The sequence below is a fragment of the Danio rerio genome, chromosome 20 (assembly GCF_049306965.1).
Source record: "Danio rerio strain Tuebingen ecotype United States chromosome 20, GRCz12tu, whole genome shotgun sequence".
NCBI lineage: Eukaryota > Metazoa > Chordata > Actinopteri > Cypriniformes > Danionidae > Danio > Danio rerio.
Genome location: NC_133195.1, coordinates 5497501 through 5513163, shown reverse-complemented (window position 1 = coordinate 5513163; position 15663 = coordinate 5497501). Strand labels below are relative to the sequence as shown.

Here is a 15663-nt window from a genome sequence, read left to right as displayed (position 1 = left end):
CAGCAAAAGAAAAGCCTGGGGTCTCGCCACTTTCTTCACAAAAGTTGTGATTTATAAAAAGCAAACTAATGAGAGAACATATGCAGCTGTAAGTAAGCATATTTAACCCTTTCACGTGTATGATCAAGCTGATCTGATCAGCCTTGGCTGGTGCCTGAAGCATACGATCACACCAGTGTGATTAGATTGTTTAAAGTGCACTTCATCAACTGCTAAAAATCAAATATGAAGGTATAGAAAGAGTAAAATATCACGATTTATCCATGCTTTCAAACAAATAACATTTATTTTAGTTTTCAGACATTTAAGTACACAACTACAAGCAAAACATACCATTTAAGGTTTGCAAAATGCACGCGGATGTCTATGAAGATGGCAATAATACTTATTTTTCACCATGTGGTCACATAGGATACTCACTGTGTATGTTACTAGAATATTTTCTCTATTCCTCAGATAAACAATTGCTTACCTTCATGTATTTCGGCAGAAAATTAATAAATAAATAAATAAACGTGACGTAAATCCAGCAGCTTGTATCTCTCCTGCGGTTGTTGCTAGAAGGGATACAGTTACAATCAACGAGAGTATTTACTCAATGAATTACACAATCTACAAGCAGCCATTGCAAGCAGCTTCAAAAATCGATAACATAAACTTTACTTTATAAAGCACAATATAACAACAGTTGTTGACCATTGTGATAGTTGGCTTCTTTATAATGTGCTTTTTACTATGTAGATCATGCCAAAACAGTTTAAGATGGAAGAAGAATAGAGAATAAAAATATTTTCAGCACAATATTTGAGTATGTCTGGATATGTCTTTATAATTAAATAATATAATTGATATAATTTAATCCTCTCTCACAGGAAATCTTGACAAACACGAGGAGTTGGAGAAGCTGGCGGCCAGGTTTCTTGGAGTGGAGTCATCCATGGTGTTTGGAATGGGCTTTGCTACAAACTCCATGAATATACCTGCGCTCACAGGAAAAGTGAGTGTTTAATTGTATCAAACATTAAGTCAAATGGAATGCTAAGAATGTCCTGTTCACGTCAAAACAACGTGGAGTGTAAGGTACATTGAGGCACGGGAGTTCTGTTTTTGTACTTTCATTGAAATACTTCTAGTGCTCATTCGTTTTATGTGTTTTTGTCATGAAGGAAATGAGTCATAGCGGAGTTGTGTAATATCCTTCATGCTTTTAGGAATGGTACACACATTCCTGGTTTCATTAACAATAGATTTGATCATTTTGAAAAACATTCCTACTTGTTCACCTGACAAAAAACAAATTGAATAATTGAACAACAACCTGTAATTCCTGATCAGTCAGGGGAAAATGTACCATTCTGGGCTTCAGAAGTCCACACTGATTTAGAATCTGAGTTTTAAAATGTTATATAAACCTGAAAAAAGTGTACAGTTTTGAAAAAATGTAAAAGTATCAAAACAAGATATATTTACTTTACTATTATATATATTTTTTGTTTTTTTTCCTTGTGATTCTTGATGTTTACAGGTGGATAAAGCTATTCCAGTGATGCTATGTATTTTTAAATTGTTTGATTTGATGTTTTATTTTCCTTGAAATAATATAATATTAATATTATAGGTGGGCACAGATTTCTTTTTTAAATCTGGATTAATCTCGCTGTAATCTCGGAATTAATCTAGATTAAATTGGCTCACTTGAATTCTGCTGAAGACATTCAGAATATGTGTGCTACCCAAGTCTCAAAAACGGGTTTCTTAAGCCAAGAGAAGCGGTGTCCAAAAGGCTTCACAAACTGCTTGAGAAACTGTTCTACTATGATAATTGGTGATGAAAATAAATGATGTTCAAAAAGATGTACTTGTGTTTACTAACTGTTTATTCAGTTAAACATGAATTTTGAACTATAGGCCTACATAAGCTCGAAACAGCTAATTTTTTTATTTTATTTTTTTTGATTACATTAATCCGTCTAAAGTCATAACTGAATTAAACAGAAATGGAATTAAGACATGGAGTATGCAGATATTAGTGTTGAAGTAAACACCGCAATCAAACTATTACCGTCATGTAGGACTTTTCGCCATATTTTCCACACATGCGGCTCTCAGTAAAGGACTACACACACAGCCACACACACGCACTAATGATATTAGTGGGGGCTAATAATATTGACCTAAATTGGTTAAAGAAAACAGCTTTTACTCCAGACAAAATAAAACAAATTAGACTTTCTCTTGAAAAAAAATATATAATAGGAAATACTGTGAAAAGCCCTTGCTCTCTTAAACATAATCAGGGAAATAATTAAAAAAGGAAGAAAAAAAAATCACAGGAGGGCGAATAATTGTGACTTCAACTGTATATATTTATTAAAATGTGTATTTTTTCAGTTCAATACTCTGGACTTTTGCTTACAAATTGAATGCATGCGCATTCTTGCTTTTTTAAGTTGTGTTTCAATTTTTGTGTCTCTTAGGGTTGTCTGATCTTAAGTGATGAGCTCAATCATGCATCTCTGGTTCTGGGTGCCCGTCTCTCTGGCTCTACCATTCGTGTATTCAAACACAACAGTAAGTTCATTCTTATTTTGTTGCCCACGCTGAAAATCAAAATCAACAAAACAAAACAACCAGATAATATTAGATATTTAATTTACAGGACTGTTGCTCATTGTGAGTTTACAGTGGGAATCACTACCTAGAGTGGCTGTATAAACAGAAACTCCCTCATTAGTAAATACTATTGTTTGCTTAATAAATAAACCTTAGAAATTATTCATGTACCTGAATAGGCAATTTGCTATTAAAATAATTCTTGATCTTAACCTAGGAGGGGAAAATGCAGTCTTCTCCTTTACAACAACTATAGTAATGAGTTGTATGCATACTAGCATACAGTTGAAGTCAGATTTATTAGCTCCCCCTTTGAATTTTTTGTTCTTTTTTAAATTTTTCCAAAATAAAGTTTAACAGAGTGAGGAAATTTCCACAGTATGTCTGATAATATTTTTTCTTCTGTATAAAGTCTTGTTTGTTTTATTTTGGTTAGAATAAAAGCAGTTTTAAATTTTTTAAAACTCATTTTATGGACAAAATTATTAGCACCTTTAAGCTATATTTTATTTGATAGTCTACAGAACAAACCATCATTATACAATGACTTGCCCAATTACCCTAACCTGCCTAGTTAACCTAATTAACCTTGTTAAGCCTTTAAATGTCACTTTAAGCTGTATAGAAGTGTCTTGAAAAATATCTAGTCAAATATTATTTACTGTCATCATGGCAAAGATAAAATAAATCAGTTATTAGAAATGAGTTATTTAAACTATTATGTTTAGAAATGTGTTGAAAAAATCTTCTCTCCTGTAAACAGAAATTGGGGGAAAAAATAAACAAGTGGGCTAATAATTCAGGGGGGCTAATAATTCTGACTTTTCTGAATATTGGTTTCTAACCTTTACTCTTAGATATGCAGAGTCTGGAGAAGATGCTTCGGGATGCCATTGTACACGGACAACCTAGAACCCACCGACCCTGGAAGAAGATCCTTATTGTTGTTGAAGGCATTTACAGGTAAAGCAGAAAGCTTTTTTTCCACCAAGTGACTGTATATTTAGACTTGAACTGCAGTGGTGTAAAGTATTTAATGACAAATTCTCAAATTATTATTATAATGTAGTGTCTCTCAAGAATTGAACTTTACAAAATGGTTTTAAAAATTTTTATTTTGACTACATTTTATTCAGTATTTTCCCTCAACTTCATGAACAAATGTCAAATTCCTCCGTCATAGAATAAACCTTTTATCAACGCTTACATTTTAAACAAGTGGCAAAAGGAATGGGATGCATTAGAAAATAATAAATTACATGAAATCCAACCTGAAATCTCTCACAGAATTTTAAGACATTTTAAGAATCGATTTGATCAAGTAGTTTTTACCAGATGTCGTATTGGGCATACGAGAATAACACACGTTTTTTTGCTCCAAGGTAAAAACCCTACTCAGTGTTTGTGCTGCAAAACTCCTCTTAATATAAAACACATTTTACTGGACTGTCCTGCTTTTACTGATTCCAGAAGACTTTTTTTGTGAAATGAACTCTTTTAATGACATTTATAACAAAGTGAAACCATAAAAGATTTTAGAATTTTTATCATGTATTAACAGAAAAAGTCTTATTTAATTTTGTTTGTTGATTTTTAAATTGTACGTTTAATGTTGAAAGATTCGCTGCCAAAAACCAGGAGAAAACGTTTTTAAAGTAGATGGCAGTTCTCAACCTAGAGCTTCAATTTATCCAAAAATAATATAGAATAGTTTTAATAAGTAAAAACAAAGCACACAGGCTCAGATGAAGAACAGAAGTTAGAAAAGAAATAAAGACTTGTCAGCTAGCGGAATCGGTCAATCACACCACACTAGTTCAACAAATAATCTGGGGCATGAGATTGGAGATACTCAGAACAACGCCAGCAGCGGATTCTCCAATATTGCTTGTCAAGCTTATAGCTAAATTTCCAATTACCAATACAATTAAACAACAACACTGTCTTTAGTTTAATTTCTAAACGTTGGAATCAAACAAAATCTGCAGAAACTCCTGTGTATCAAAGAGCATAGAATCACCAAGAGGCGACACTAGTGTGATTTGGGAAACAGCCACTAGATGGCGCGGCGTCCATTTTGGAATGAAAACTCCAATAGAACAACAGCATATTATAAGTCTGTAAAATAAACTATTAAAAGTGCTAATGATTATGATAGTAAGTGTTGTTTTGTCATCTTTCAGGTTGTATCTCAGCTTTAATGCGCTTTTTAAATAAATAAATAAAAAACAAAGCAGCTGCACGTCATCGCGACAGCAATAAGATCAAACGGACAGCCGGTCGCTTTCACCCAAAAATGGCGGAATACAGGGCTGTTGCTGGACGCTGCTGTTGCAATATAACGTGCCATTGAGTGTCGCCTCTTGGTCATTCTAAGCTCTTCATGTGTATTCTAGAGTCTGTGCTACAGAACATTACATTTTCAAATAATGCACAAATTGCATGTGTTTTAGTAGTGCTGCAGGAACTTTGTTTGCTGCGCTATACTTGTTAATCAGGGATCAAAATGCGTACCTTAAGCATTAACAGCTACATTTTTGCCCCTTTGATTACAGATTTCACTTACATTTACATTTACATTTAGTCATTTAGCAGACGCTTTTATCCAAAGCGACTTACAAATGAGGACAAGGAAGCAATTTACACAACTAAGAGCAACAATGAATAAGTACTAAAGGCAAGTTTCAAGTCTGTAAAGTCTAAGAAGGGAAGTATTAGTAGTATTATTTATTTATTTTATTTATTTATTTATTTTTTGTACAGTTAGTGTGATATTCAAAGAGGCAATTGCAGATTAGGAAGTGAAGTGGAGACTAAATAGTTGAGTTTTTAGTCGTTTCTTGAAAGTAGTGAGTGACTCTGCTGTTCTGATGCAGTTAGGGAGTTCATTCCACCAACTGGGCAGATTGAGCGTGAGCGAAAGTGATTTCTTCCCTCTTTGGGATGGAACCACGAGGCGACGTTCATTCACAGAACGCAAGTTTCTGGAGGGCACATACATCTGCAGAAGTGAGAACAGATAAGAAGGAGCAAGGCCAGTAGTCACTTTGTAGGCAAACATCAGAGCTTTGAATTTGATGCAAGCAGCAACTGGCAGCCAGTGCAAACGGACTAGCAGCGGAGTGACATGTGCTCGTTTAGGTTCATTGAAGACCACTCGTGCTGCTGCACTCTGGAGCAGTTGAAGAGGCTTGATAGAGTTAGCTGGAAGCCCAGCTAGTAGAGAGTTGCAGTAATCCAGTTTGGAGAGAACAAGAGCTTGAACAAGGAGTTGAGCTGCATGTTCAGATAAGAAGGGTCGGATCTTTCTGATGTTATTCACCTTATTCTCAGCTGACGAGTGGGCGCTGACATTTGAATCTTTTTGTCTCGCAACTTCCGGTCACATTCACTTCCATTCATTTTTTGACGTTAACAACTGCTCGTTACGCTGCTTGATATTGCAATTTAATATTTTCTTATTATATTATGCTACTTGGTCTGTGTAGTCATGCAAACATTTGTTTGTTGAGCAAGTAGTTTGGCCATTTTCTGCCGTTTATTATTCCTAGTAATTTCTCCCATAGGCGACTGAATCGGAAGTTCTAAGACAATCGCGAAAACAGGCACACTTCCGCATTTTAGAATAAGGTCAATAGAGTGCGAATCTGCACGATCGAGCAGTTCTAGAAATGTGGTCAGAGAAGTTTAGTTGGTCATCAATCGTTACTCCAAGGCTTTTCACCATTTTGGATGCAGTAATGGTTGCCCCATTCATCTGGATTGAAAAGTTATGGTGTAGAGTCGAGTTGGCAGAAACTACAAGCATTTCCATTTTTGCGAGGTTCAGCTGAAGATGATGATCTTCGCATGTAACACATCAGCCTGCTGTCTGTCAGCTTATTATGAGTTCATATATTAATGCATAGTGTTCTTATATTAAACTAATCTCACATTTAAAATGTGTAGTCCTTCACTCAAAAAAATACTTTTGCTGCTTCTTCAAACTACGCATTTAAAATAAGTCGAAAAAACACAATTCTTAAGTTTGTTTGGGACAACTTGATTGTTTTATGTCAATCTACTTAACTTTGTGAGAACGATTAAGTTAACTTTGCTTTTTAACGATTAGGTCAATTTCTGTTGGGACAGCATGAGGGAATTGTATGGAAGCCAGTATTTTTTACAGTGTTGAATTTGCGAACACTCTAACTAAATCTTTTTACTCGTACTTTGAGAAGTATTTAGAACACATATTTTTACTCACACTAAATGTTTTTTGCTAGTAATAGTACTTTTACTCAAGTATGATTTTTTCAGTACTCTTCACCACTGTTGAGCAGGAACCTGATGTGGTTTGTGCAAAGCATATTCAAAGGGAGTTTAGTTTGCATACTTTGTTTGTGTGACTTTTGTTTGTAATAAAACCTGGTGCGGATTTGACAATTTAAGAACAATAGAATGATGAAGAAGACCTTCTCAAGAGGCTACCGAGAAGTTTAACACTCTCAGGATATACTGCTTTTGACTGATGACTTTCACTTTGTTCAGATAAGTGCCATCCCAGGCTGACAAGGCTTTAAAAGGCATGCAGATGATAACCTTTACTGATGATTTAGGAATGTAATGTGACATGAGGGTGATGGGCACGATACAACTGAGCCAGACATGAACTGCATGCCTTTTAGATGCCTTCATTTGGAAAGGAGCAGAAGCAACAGCTCATTTGCATAAACAAAAGACACATGCATCAGCCTGTTTTTGCTTCAACTCAAAAATAAATCATCTGTGGGCTAATATCAGCTGGGGCACAATAAGCCCGCTTTTAGTATGGCATCAACACAAAATTAAGATTAAAATTTCTCAATTTATCAAACTGAATGCTAAATAATTTATTGATTAACAGATTAAGCTTTTATAAGGGTATACGGTCTTATAATGATATTGACCTAAACATGTATGGTAACAAATAACACTTGTTTTTTTTATTGTAACTGCATGTCCATAGTAAACAAATCTTTAGACTAAATTAAATTGCAAAAGGATTGTAATGTACAACAGATAACAATTTCCAATTGAAAATATCAAGTTGCAATTTATTTTGACAGATATTGCAATTTTGAGTTTATTTGCGGTTCAATTTTGGTGTTGATTTAGCTCAGTAGTCTGTATCAGAGCTGCTTCCTGCTAAAGTTAGTTTTAAAAAAGAAACTAAAAGGATATTAACTTACTTCAACATTTATTCAATTTTGTTTTTAAAGATTCAGAAATGTAACTCATTTTTAATAGAGCACATTAAATGACCTTACCTTTCTGTGAACAAGTGCAACTCAAATTAAGGAGATCATTCAGCTTATTACACAAACAAAAACTTGTCATTATTTATATTATAATTATTTTTATAATAATATATAAGACTGATAAGAGGCAGATTGAAAAGTTCTGATTGGGAAGAATAAAAGTGTGCTCACTTAGTTGGCTAGTAAGACTCACACAAAGACGGCAGTTATGCATTTGCTCTGGGCGGGGGACATTAAATAATACAGTTATATTCCATATCGATGCCTCTTGCGTCTGCATGGGTCTGATTTTTTTTGTAGCTGATTTTATTTCATCGCTGCTTATCATATTTATCACACTAACATTTATTTAAATAATATAGGATGATACAGCTGGGAAAATAAGTATTAAACATGTCACCATTTTTCTCAGAAAACATATTTCTAAAGGTGAAATTTTCCCAGGATGTTGATAACAACCACAGAAATACATATATGCTAAATCTAATTAGTTTACAAATTAAATTATGCGTAATGAAATGAAACGATGCAGGGAAAAAGTATTAAACACATGAAGACAGGGAGGTGTAGAAAGGCAGTGAAAGCCCAGACAGCAGCTAAAATCTTTCAGTATGTTATTCAGCAACCCTCTGTTCGTCGTTGTAAGCTAATATTTGCAGTTTCAGTCCAACAGCTACATTAGCAGCATAATGATGAAACCAGGGTGGACATTTCAGCAAGAAAATGATCCAAAACACAGCCAAGGAAACTCTCAAATGCTTTCAAAGAAAGAAAATCAAGCTGTAGAATGGCTCAGCCAATCACCTAATGTGAATCCAATATAAAATACAAAATAAAGTTCATATTTTATAGACGAGACCCGCAGAACCATGAAGATTTTTACACGCTGACTTCATTCTCCTTATGAGAGGTGTCTTTAAGCTGCCATCTCCAAAAAAAAAGTCTTATATAAAGTAATAAATGCATTTTAGTTGTTCAGCGCTTTCTTTTTGCATCATTTCATTGTTATTATACATAACTAGTTTTATCAGTTGTTGTTGTTGTTGTTTTAAGTTTGTATTGTTTGGGTTTTGACCAAAATCTGGATCAAGTTCATGTCAACCGGCCCTTTAGAAATATTATTTCCATGAAAAAACATGACGTGTTCAATACTTATTTTCCCCGCTGTATAATGTTGACGTAGTTATAGTGTAACTATTCATTTAACTGCTGAGTATTATTAATTAATAATGCACTCACTATATGGTTAGGGTTAGAATGTGGTTTAGGGTCAGTTACATGTAATTATGCATAATTTATTGTAATTAGTATAGCGCACGGAACGCGTGTAGCTACGTCGCCTTAAATTGAAGCGTTACACTTTATTTGAAGGTGTCCTTGTTACACATTTTCCATGTAGTTACTATAATAGTTACTTTTAATTATGCATATGTACGTATAACTTACCCTAAAGCAAACCCACATTCTAACACTACCCATAAGTGCATGTAACTAATAATATTACTAGGTAATTAAATACTCTATATAGTTAAACAGAGTAAACTAAAGTATAAGCTAAAGTAGACATGTCATTTTTAGATTTCTATGAGTTAATGCTACCCATGCTCTTCTTTCTAGCATGGAGGGCTCAATTGTCCGACTTCCTGAGATCATTGCGCTAAAGAAAAAATACAAAGCTTACCTGTACCTGGATGAGGCCCATAGTATCGGAGCGCTGGGAACACGAGGCAGAGGTGTGGTGGACTACTTTGGCCTGGATCCGTCTGACGTTGACATTATGATGGGCACCTTCACCAAGAGCTTTGGTGCCGCTGGAGGATACATCGGAGGAAAGAAGGTTGGCAGGCTATGCTATTGTAATTTTTATTGCTACGCTATTTTAATAACTATGCTGTTATTCAAAATTGAATTTATAAATCACACACTTTTTTCAAGCCTAATCTGTCTGTTTTTATTCATTTTTAGGAGCTGATTGATTACCTCCGCTTGCATTCTCACAGTGCAGTTTATGCTACCTCAATGTCCCCGCCTGTCACTCAGCAGATTATCACTTCTATGAAGTGCATTATGGGAGAGGATGGCACCACATTAGGTGAGCTTGAAATTTTGCTCATCTTATTTTAATGTACACTACTTCTCATTAACAAACCATTAACGAAGACTTTTAGTTTCATAATTCACTAATTAGCTGCTTATTAATAGTTGGGTTTAGGTATTGGGTGGATTAGGGATGTAAAATAAGGTCATACTTTATAAGGTCTAATATCTTAACAATAGACCGGTAACAGGGCTGGCACGTCCATGGGGCAACCTAGGCGGCCACCTAGGGCAGCAGAATAGAGAGGGCGGTGTCCCCGACACTACCCTCACCACCTGCGCCCTCAGTTATATCCGTGTCTAGTGAGGTAGAATAGAAAGGGCAGTGTCTGCAACACTACCCTCACCCCCCGCGCCCTCAGTTATATCCGCGTCTAGGGTGGCAGAATAGAGAGGGCGGCGTCCGCAACAGTACCCTCACCACCCGTGCCCTCAGTTATATCCGCGTCTAGTACGGTAGAATAGAGAGGGCGGTGTCCCCGACACTACCCTCACCACCCGCACCCTCAGTTATATCCACGTCTAGTGCGGTAGAATAGAGAGGGCAGTGTCCCCGACACTACCCTCACCACCCGCACCCACAGTTATATCCGCGTCTAGTGCGGTAGAATAGAGAGGGCAGTGTCCCCGACACCCTCACCACCCGCGCCCTCAGTTATATCCGCGTCTAGTACGGTAGAATAGAGAGGGCGGTGTCCCCGACACTACCCTCACCACCCGCACCCTCAGTTATATCCACGTCTAGTGCGGTAGAATAGAGAGGGCAGTGTCCCCGACACTACCCTCACCACCTGCACCCTCAGTTATATTCGGATCTAGTGAGGTAGAATAGAGAGGGCGGTGTCCGCGACAGTACACTCACCACCCGCACCCTCAGTTATATCCGCGTCTAGTGCGGTAGAATAGAGAGGGCGGCGTCACAGACACCCTCACCACCCACCCCTCAGTTATATCCGCGTCTAGTGCGGTAGAATAGAGAGGGCGGCGTCCCCGACACCCTCACCACCCGCACCCTCAGTTATATCCACATCTAGTGAGGTAGAATAGAGAGGGCAGTGTCTGCAACTCTACCCTCACCTCCCGCGCCCTCAGTTATATCTGCGTCTAGGGCGGCAGAATAGAGAGGGCGGTGTCCGCGTCAGTACCCTCACCACCCGCGCCCTCAGTTATATCCACATCTAGTGTGGTAGAATAGAGAGGGCGGCGTCCCCGACACCCTCAACACCCGCGCCCTCAGTTATATCCGCGTCTAGTGCGGTAGAATAGAGAGGGCGGCATCCCCGACACCCTCACCACCCACGCCCTCAGTTATATCCGCTTCTAGTGTGGTAGAATAGAGAGGGCGGCGTCCCCGACACTACCCTCACCACCCGCGCCCTCAGTTATATCCGCTTCTAGTGTGGTAGAATAGAGAGGGCGGCGTCCCCGACACCCTCACCACCCGCGCCCTCAGTTATATCCGTGTCTAGTGCAGTAGAATATAGAGGACGGCATCCCCAACACTACCCTCACCGCCCGCGCCCTCAGTTATATCTGTATCTAGTGCAGTAGAATATAGAGGACGGCAACATTATTTTTAGTAATTTAAATTTAGATTCATCCAATTCAAGCTGATCACCTTATAGGTTGTGATTTGGTCTAATTTAGATTACCCTAAAAAATCCTTATTTTTAGTTAATGGTTCATCGTTTACCTAAAGTTGCTTAGAGTCAGTATGCTGGCCAGTTCCATATGCTCACGGACATATCCTCACCAGTTCTGGTTCTTAGACAGAGAATATAACTGTATACTAATTTCCTTTAAGTAATATTAGGCTGCCCCATGCTTGCTCATACATAAAGAAAGCTAGATTTAGCCCCTAGACTATATCATACTAAGTCAGTGATTGTCAGAAATCAACAGGTCTCTAATGCTGTGCCTATGCTCTATCTATTGAGCCTGAATGTATGACTAATTCTGGTCGTAGGCTGCAGAATCATCAGCCTAAACAATCTACTAGATTTAAGAGATTTCAGGAGATATTAGAGCTAAACGTCAGAATTTGACATTTATTTTTCAGGCAAATATTTTCCATTCTAATTCACATATTTAAACAAAATAAGCCAATTCAGATTGTAAAACATCAACCCAGTTTCATTTAAGAGTTAGAGATAAATACCTGACCATGCAGAAATACATTGCAGCATATAAGTCCTAATGCAGAGCTCAGAGACTTGTACACTGTGCTGGGGTATCCTGGCTACAGGATCCCACAGACACTTCTGCACCTTTTGCCTAAATACTCAAATCATCATAAATTCAAGACAATAAAAGCTTCACCAAGACTCTTGCCTGGTCATGAGTTGATGTGAGGACCATTTTCCCTGGAGTAGAGCATCTGGCAAAGATCTTTTCAAAGTCAAAACCCACATTAACTGATATAAGAGAGATTGTAAAATATTACAGTGAAATTGAAACCACTTTACTGACCACACAGAGACATTTAAAATAACACCAAGCATGAATATAGAGCCATAAGATACACCATATTAAAAGCTTAGACATTCTTTGTGGAGCTCCTCTGGTGGAGAAAATAAAGTCCAGGGCAAAGAGAGGGGCTCAGGATGCATGATCGAGACAACCTGAACAGCTGTTTTCCTAGCTGATCTTCTTTTCAGATCAGAAAGTTTATTGTTTTAAACTTTATAGTATAACAATTCTCATGATCTTGTCTCATGTGGAGTTCCATTACAGTTATCAGGGTTTAATATTATAGAGAGATATAGCCATCCGTACATAATAAACCAGTAGTAAATAGCGTGAATTGTTATTGAATTGAATTGTTACTAATAGTTTTACTAAAGTTTTATTCTAAATCATTTCACATAAATTTTACTTGGGTAGAGTGATCTTTGTGTGGTTTATTTTAATATATATATATATATATATATATATATATATATATATATATATATATATATATATATATATATATAATATATATATATATATATATATATATATATATATATATATATATATATATATATATTATATATATATATATATATATATATATAATATATATATATATATATATATATATATATATATATATATATATATATATATATATATATATATATATATATATTATATAAGCAGAAATGCATACTGCAGTGAGCCACAAGATGGCAGCATTAGCTCATAGAATGCTGTAGATAATGTTGGGTTCCACTTATGTAATCAGATTGTCATTGTTCTAGCTGAGAAAAGTATATATATATATAAAAAAAAAAAAAAAACATTTTTTGTGTTCGTATATGCTTTTGTCAGAAATGAAAATTCACTCCTATCTTGCTGGTAATTGTGTATTGCAGTAGTCATTTTAGTTTTATCCTAATGTAAAGAGTAGGGTCAATGATATATTATATTATATTATATTATATTATGTTATATTATATATTACATTGTATTTTATTATATAATTTTTTATTATATTTTATTATATTATACTTTTATATTATATTATATTATATTATATTGTATTTTAATATATTATGATATTATATTATATTATATTATATTATATATTACATTGTATTTTATTATATAATTTTTATTATATTTTATTATATTATATTTTTATATTATATTATATTATATTATATTATATTGTATTTTATTATATTATATTTTATTATATTTATTATATTATGATATTATATTATATTATATTATGTTATATTATATTATAGTGATAAGACAAATTTTATAAGAAATGTCCCAATTTTTTTACTGTGAGTTTTTGTGTCCTGATTTTTCCCAGCATTTCTGCTTTTCTTAACTTTTTATGGCAATAGCAATAGTTTCTGTCATATAAATATAGCCTATCTATCTGTCTGTCAGAGAGCGAAGCAGTGGCACAGTAGGTAGTGCTGTCGCCTTACAGCAAGAAGGTCGCTGGTTCGAACCTTGGCTCAGTTGGCAATTCTGTGAGGAGTTTGCATGTTCTCACTGTGTTTGCGTGGGTTTCCTCCGGGTGCTCCAGTTTCCCCCACAGTCCAAAGACATGCGGCACAGGTGAATTGGGTAGGCTAAATTGTCCATAGTGTATAAGGGCCGGCCGGAATGTTGTTAAAAAAGTCGTTATCATATGGACAAGTCTAAATGGAGGACTTGTTCCAAAGAGCCGACCCCGCAACCATACGGGACTAAGACCAAAGAGGAAGAAGAAAAAAAAAGATCTCTTAAAAGACTTGTTTACAAAGACCTGCTTAAACTGTAGAGAATTATGTTATATATATTAAAACGTTACAAACAAATTATATTTTGAAGAAAACTATTACTATCCAGTCACATTTCTATATCGATTAATATGGTGTTTCTGCTGTGGTAAAAAAAACTTTAAATTATATACATTTTAAAATTGTATTTAGAAAACTAATACAATCTGCTCCGAATAAAAGGAGTTAACCTGAAAGAAAAAAAAGTTTAGAATGCAACTGTATGTAGCATATTTAGCTCCTTTCTGATGCAGTACATATTATAATGTAGTCTATTGTAGTTTAGATCATGAAATCAAAAGCTTGTGGGCTTGTAGTAAACTAGAATCATTTGCGCCAATGTGCTTTAATTGCTAGAAACTGCATGAAACTTCCCAGCTTTGAAAAGTGCTAATCATCATCGCACAATCAGGTTTGTTTAGGAAAAGTAAATTGAATGACTCAGCGATTGGTTACACATTCTAACTCAGTCTCTGCTGAAAGTTCGAGGCAGCACACCCAGGTTCACCCCTGATTGATTTAGCTGGGCGTTCGTTTGGAAAACCGCATCTACCCTAAACACACACACCGCATCTGGAAACTCTTCAAGACTTTGTGAGGGTTTAGCGTGAGAGAATGAGGGCCAGACTTTCCTCATGTTGGATAATGAACATTGACAGACTTGGTGAACTCCTTTACTGTGATGGCAAAGGTACAAGAGAGGAAATGTGTTGCTATATTTTACAAGAAATTGTTATCTTAGATGAAGTCATCTTCTCGCATACTGATTTTCGAATTCTATGTATTCGGACATACTACTCGGCTCGCATACTGATTTTGGCGTACTATATATTATGGAAGTATGCGGTTTCGGACGCAGCCATTATCTCCCGGTTATCGCCCAGTCCTTAAATACGTTGCGCACCCTTCTTACCCCTCCCCACCGCATCCCTCCTCGCTCTTCAGATATGTCACTAGCACCTTGCCAAACACCACCAAACCACCACCCCCCGACAGCTGAGCGGGACTCAAAATAAACCCTGAAACTCTGACCAATGTGAGGAGAGTTTACTCACACGTGTCTTGTTTTAGCTCTTTTGGTCCATTTAGAAACTTTGCCATGTGATAGCGAACCGCACCAAAAGCAAAGAGCAACTATGTAACAATTTTAATCCCTGTTTCTACTTTATATGCTTGTATATTTGGAATTGATGAATCAGCTACTAATTTGACCAGTGCTTTTAAGGATTTCAAAGTAACTTGTTAGTAAATGGTAATAGGATTACTTTTTACATGCTGTAATTAGTAATGTAATCAGATTACAATATTCAAGTAGTAATTTTTAATCTATTACTTTTTTTGAGTAACCTATCCAACACTGAACACAATAAGTAAATTGTATCAGATGATTAGTTTAAATGAAAGTGCAT

At 35.9% G+C, this 15663-nt stretch overlaps 1 protein-coding gene across 1 annotated transcript in view; it reads left to right on the top strand.

The window, feature by feature from the left end:
* Window positions 1-15663, top strand: part of sptlc2b (serine palmitoyltransferase, long chain base subunit 2b) — a 38045-nt gene that overhangs the window by 11078 nt on the left and 11304 nt on the right. The window contains 5 exon segments of the mRNA NM_001114741.1: window positions 873-997; window positions 2478-2571; window positions 3471-3576; window positions 9510-9729; window positions 9858-9984. Of these exon segments, the coding sequence (NP_001108213.1) occupies window positions 873-997; window positions 2478-2571; window positions 3471-3576; window positions 9510-9729; window positions 9858-9984 (672 nt within the window).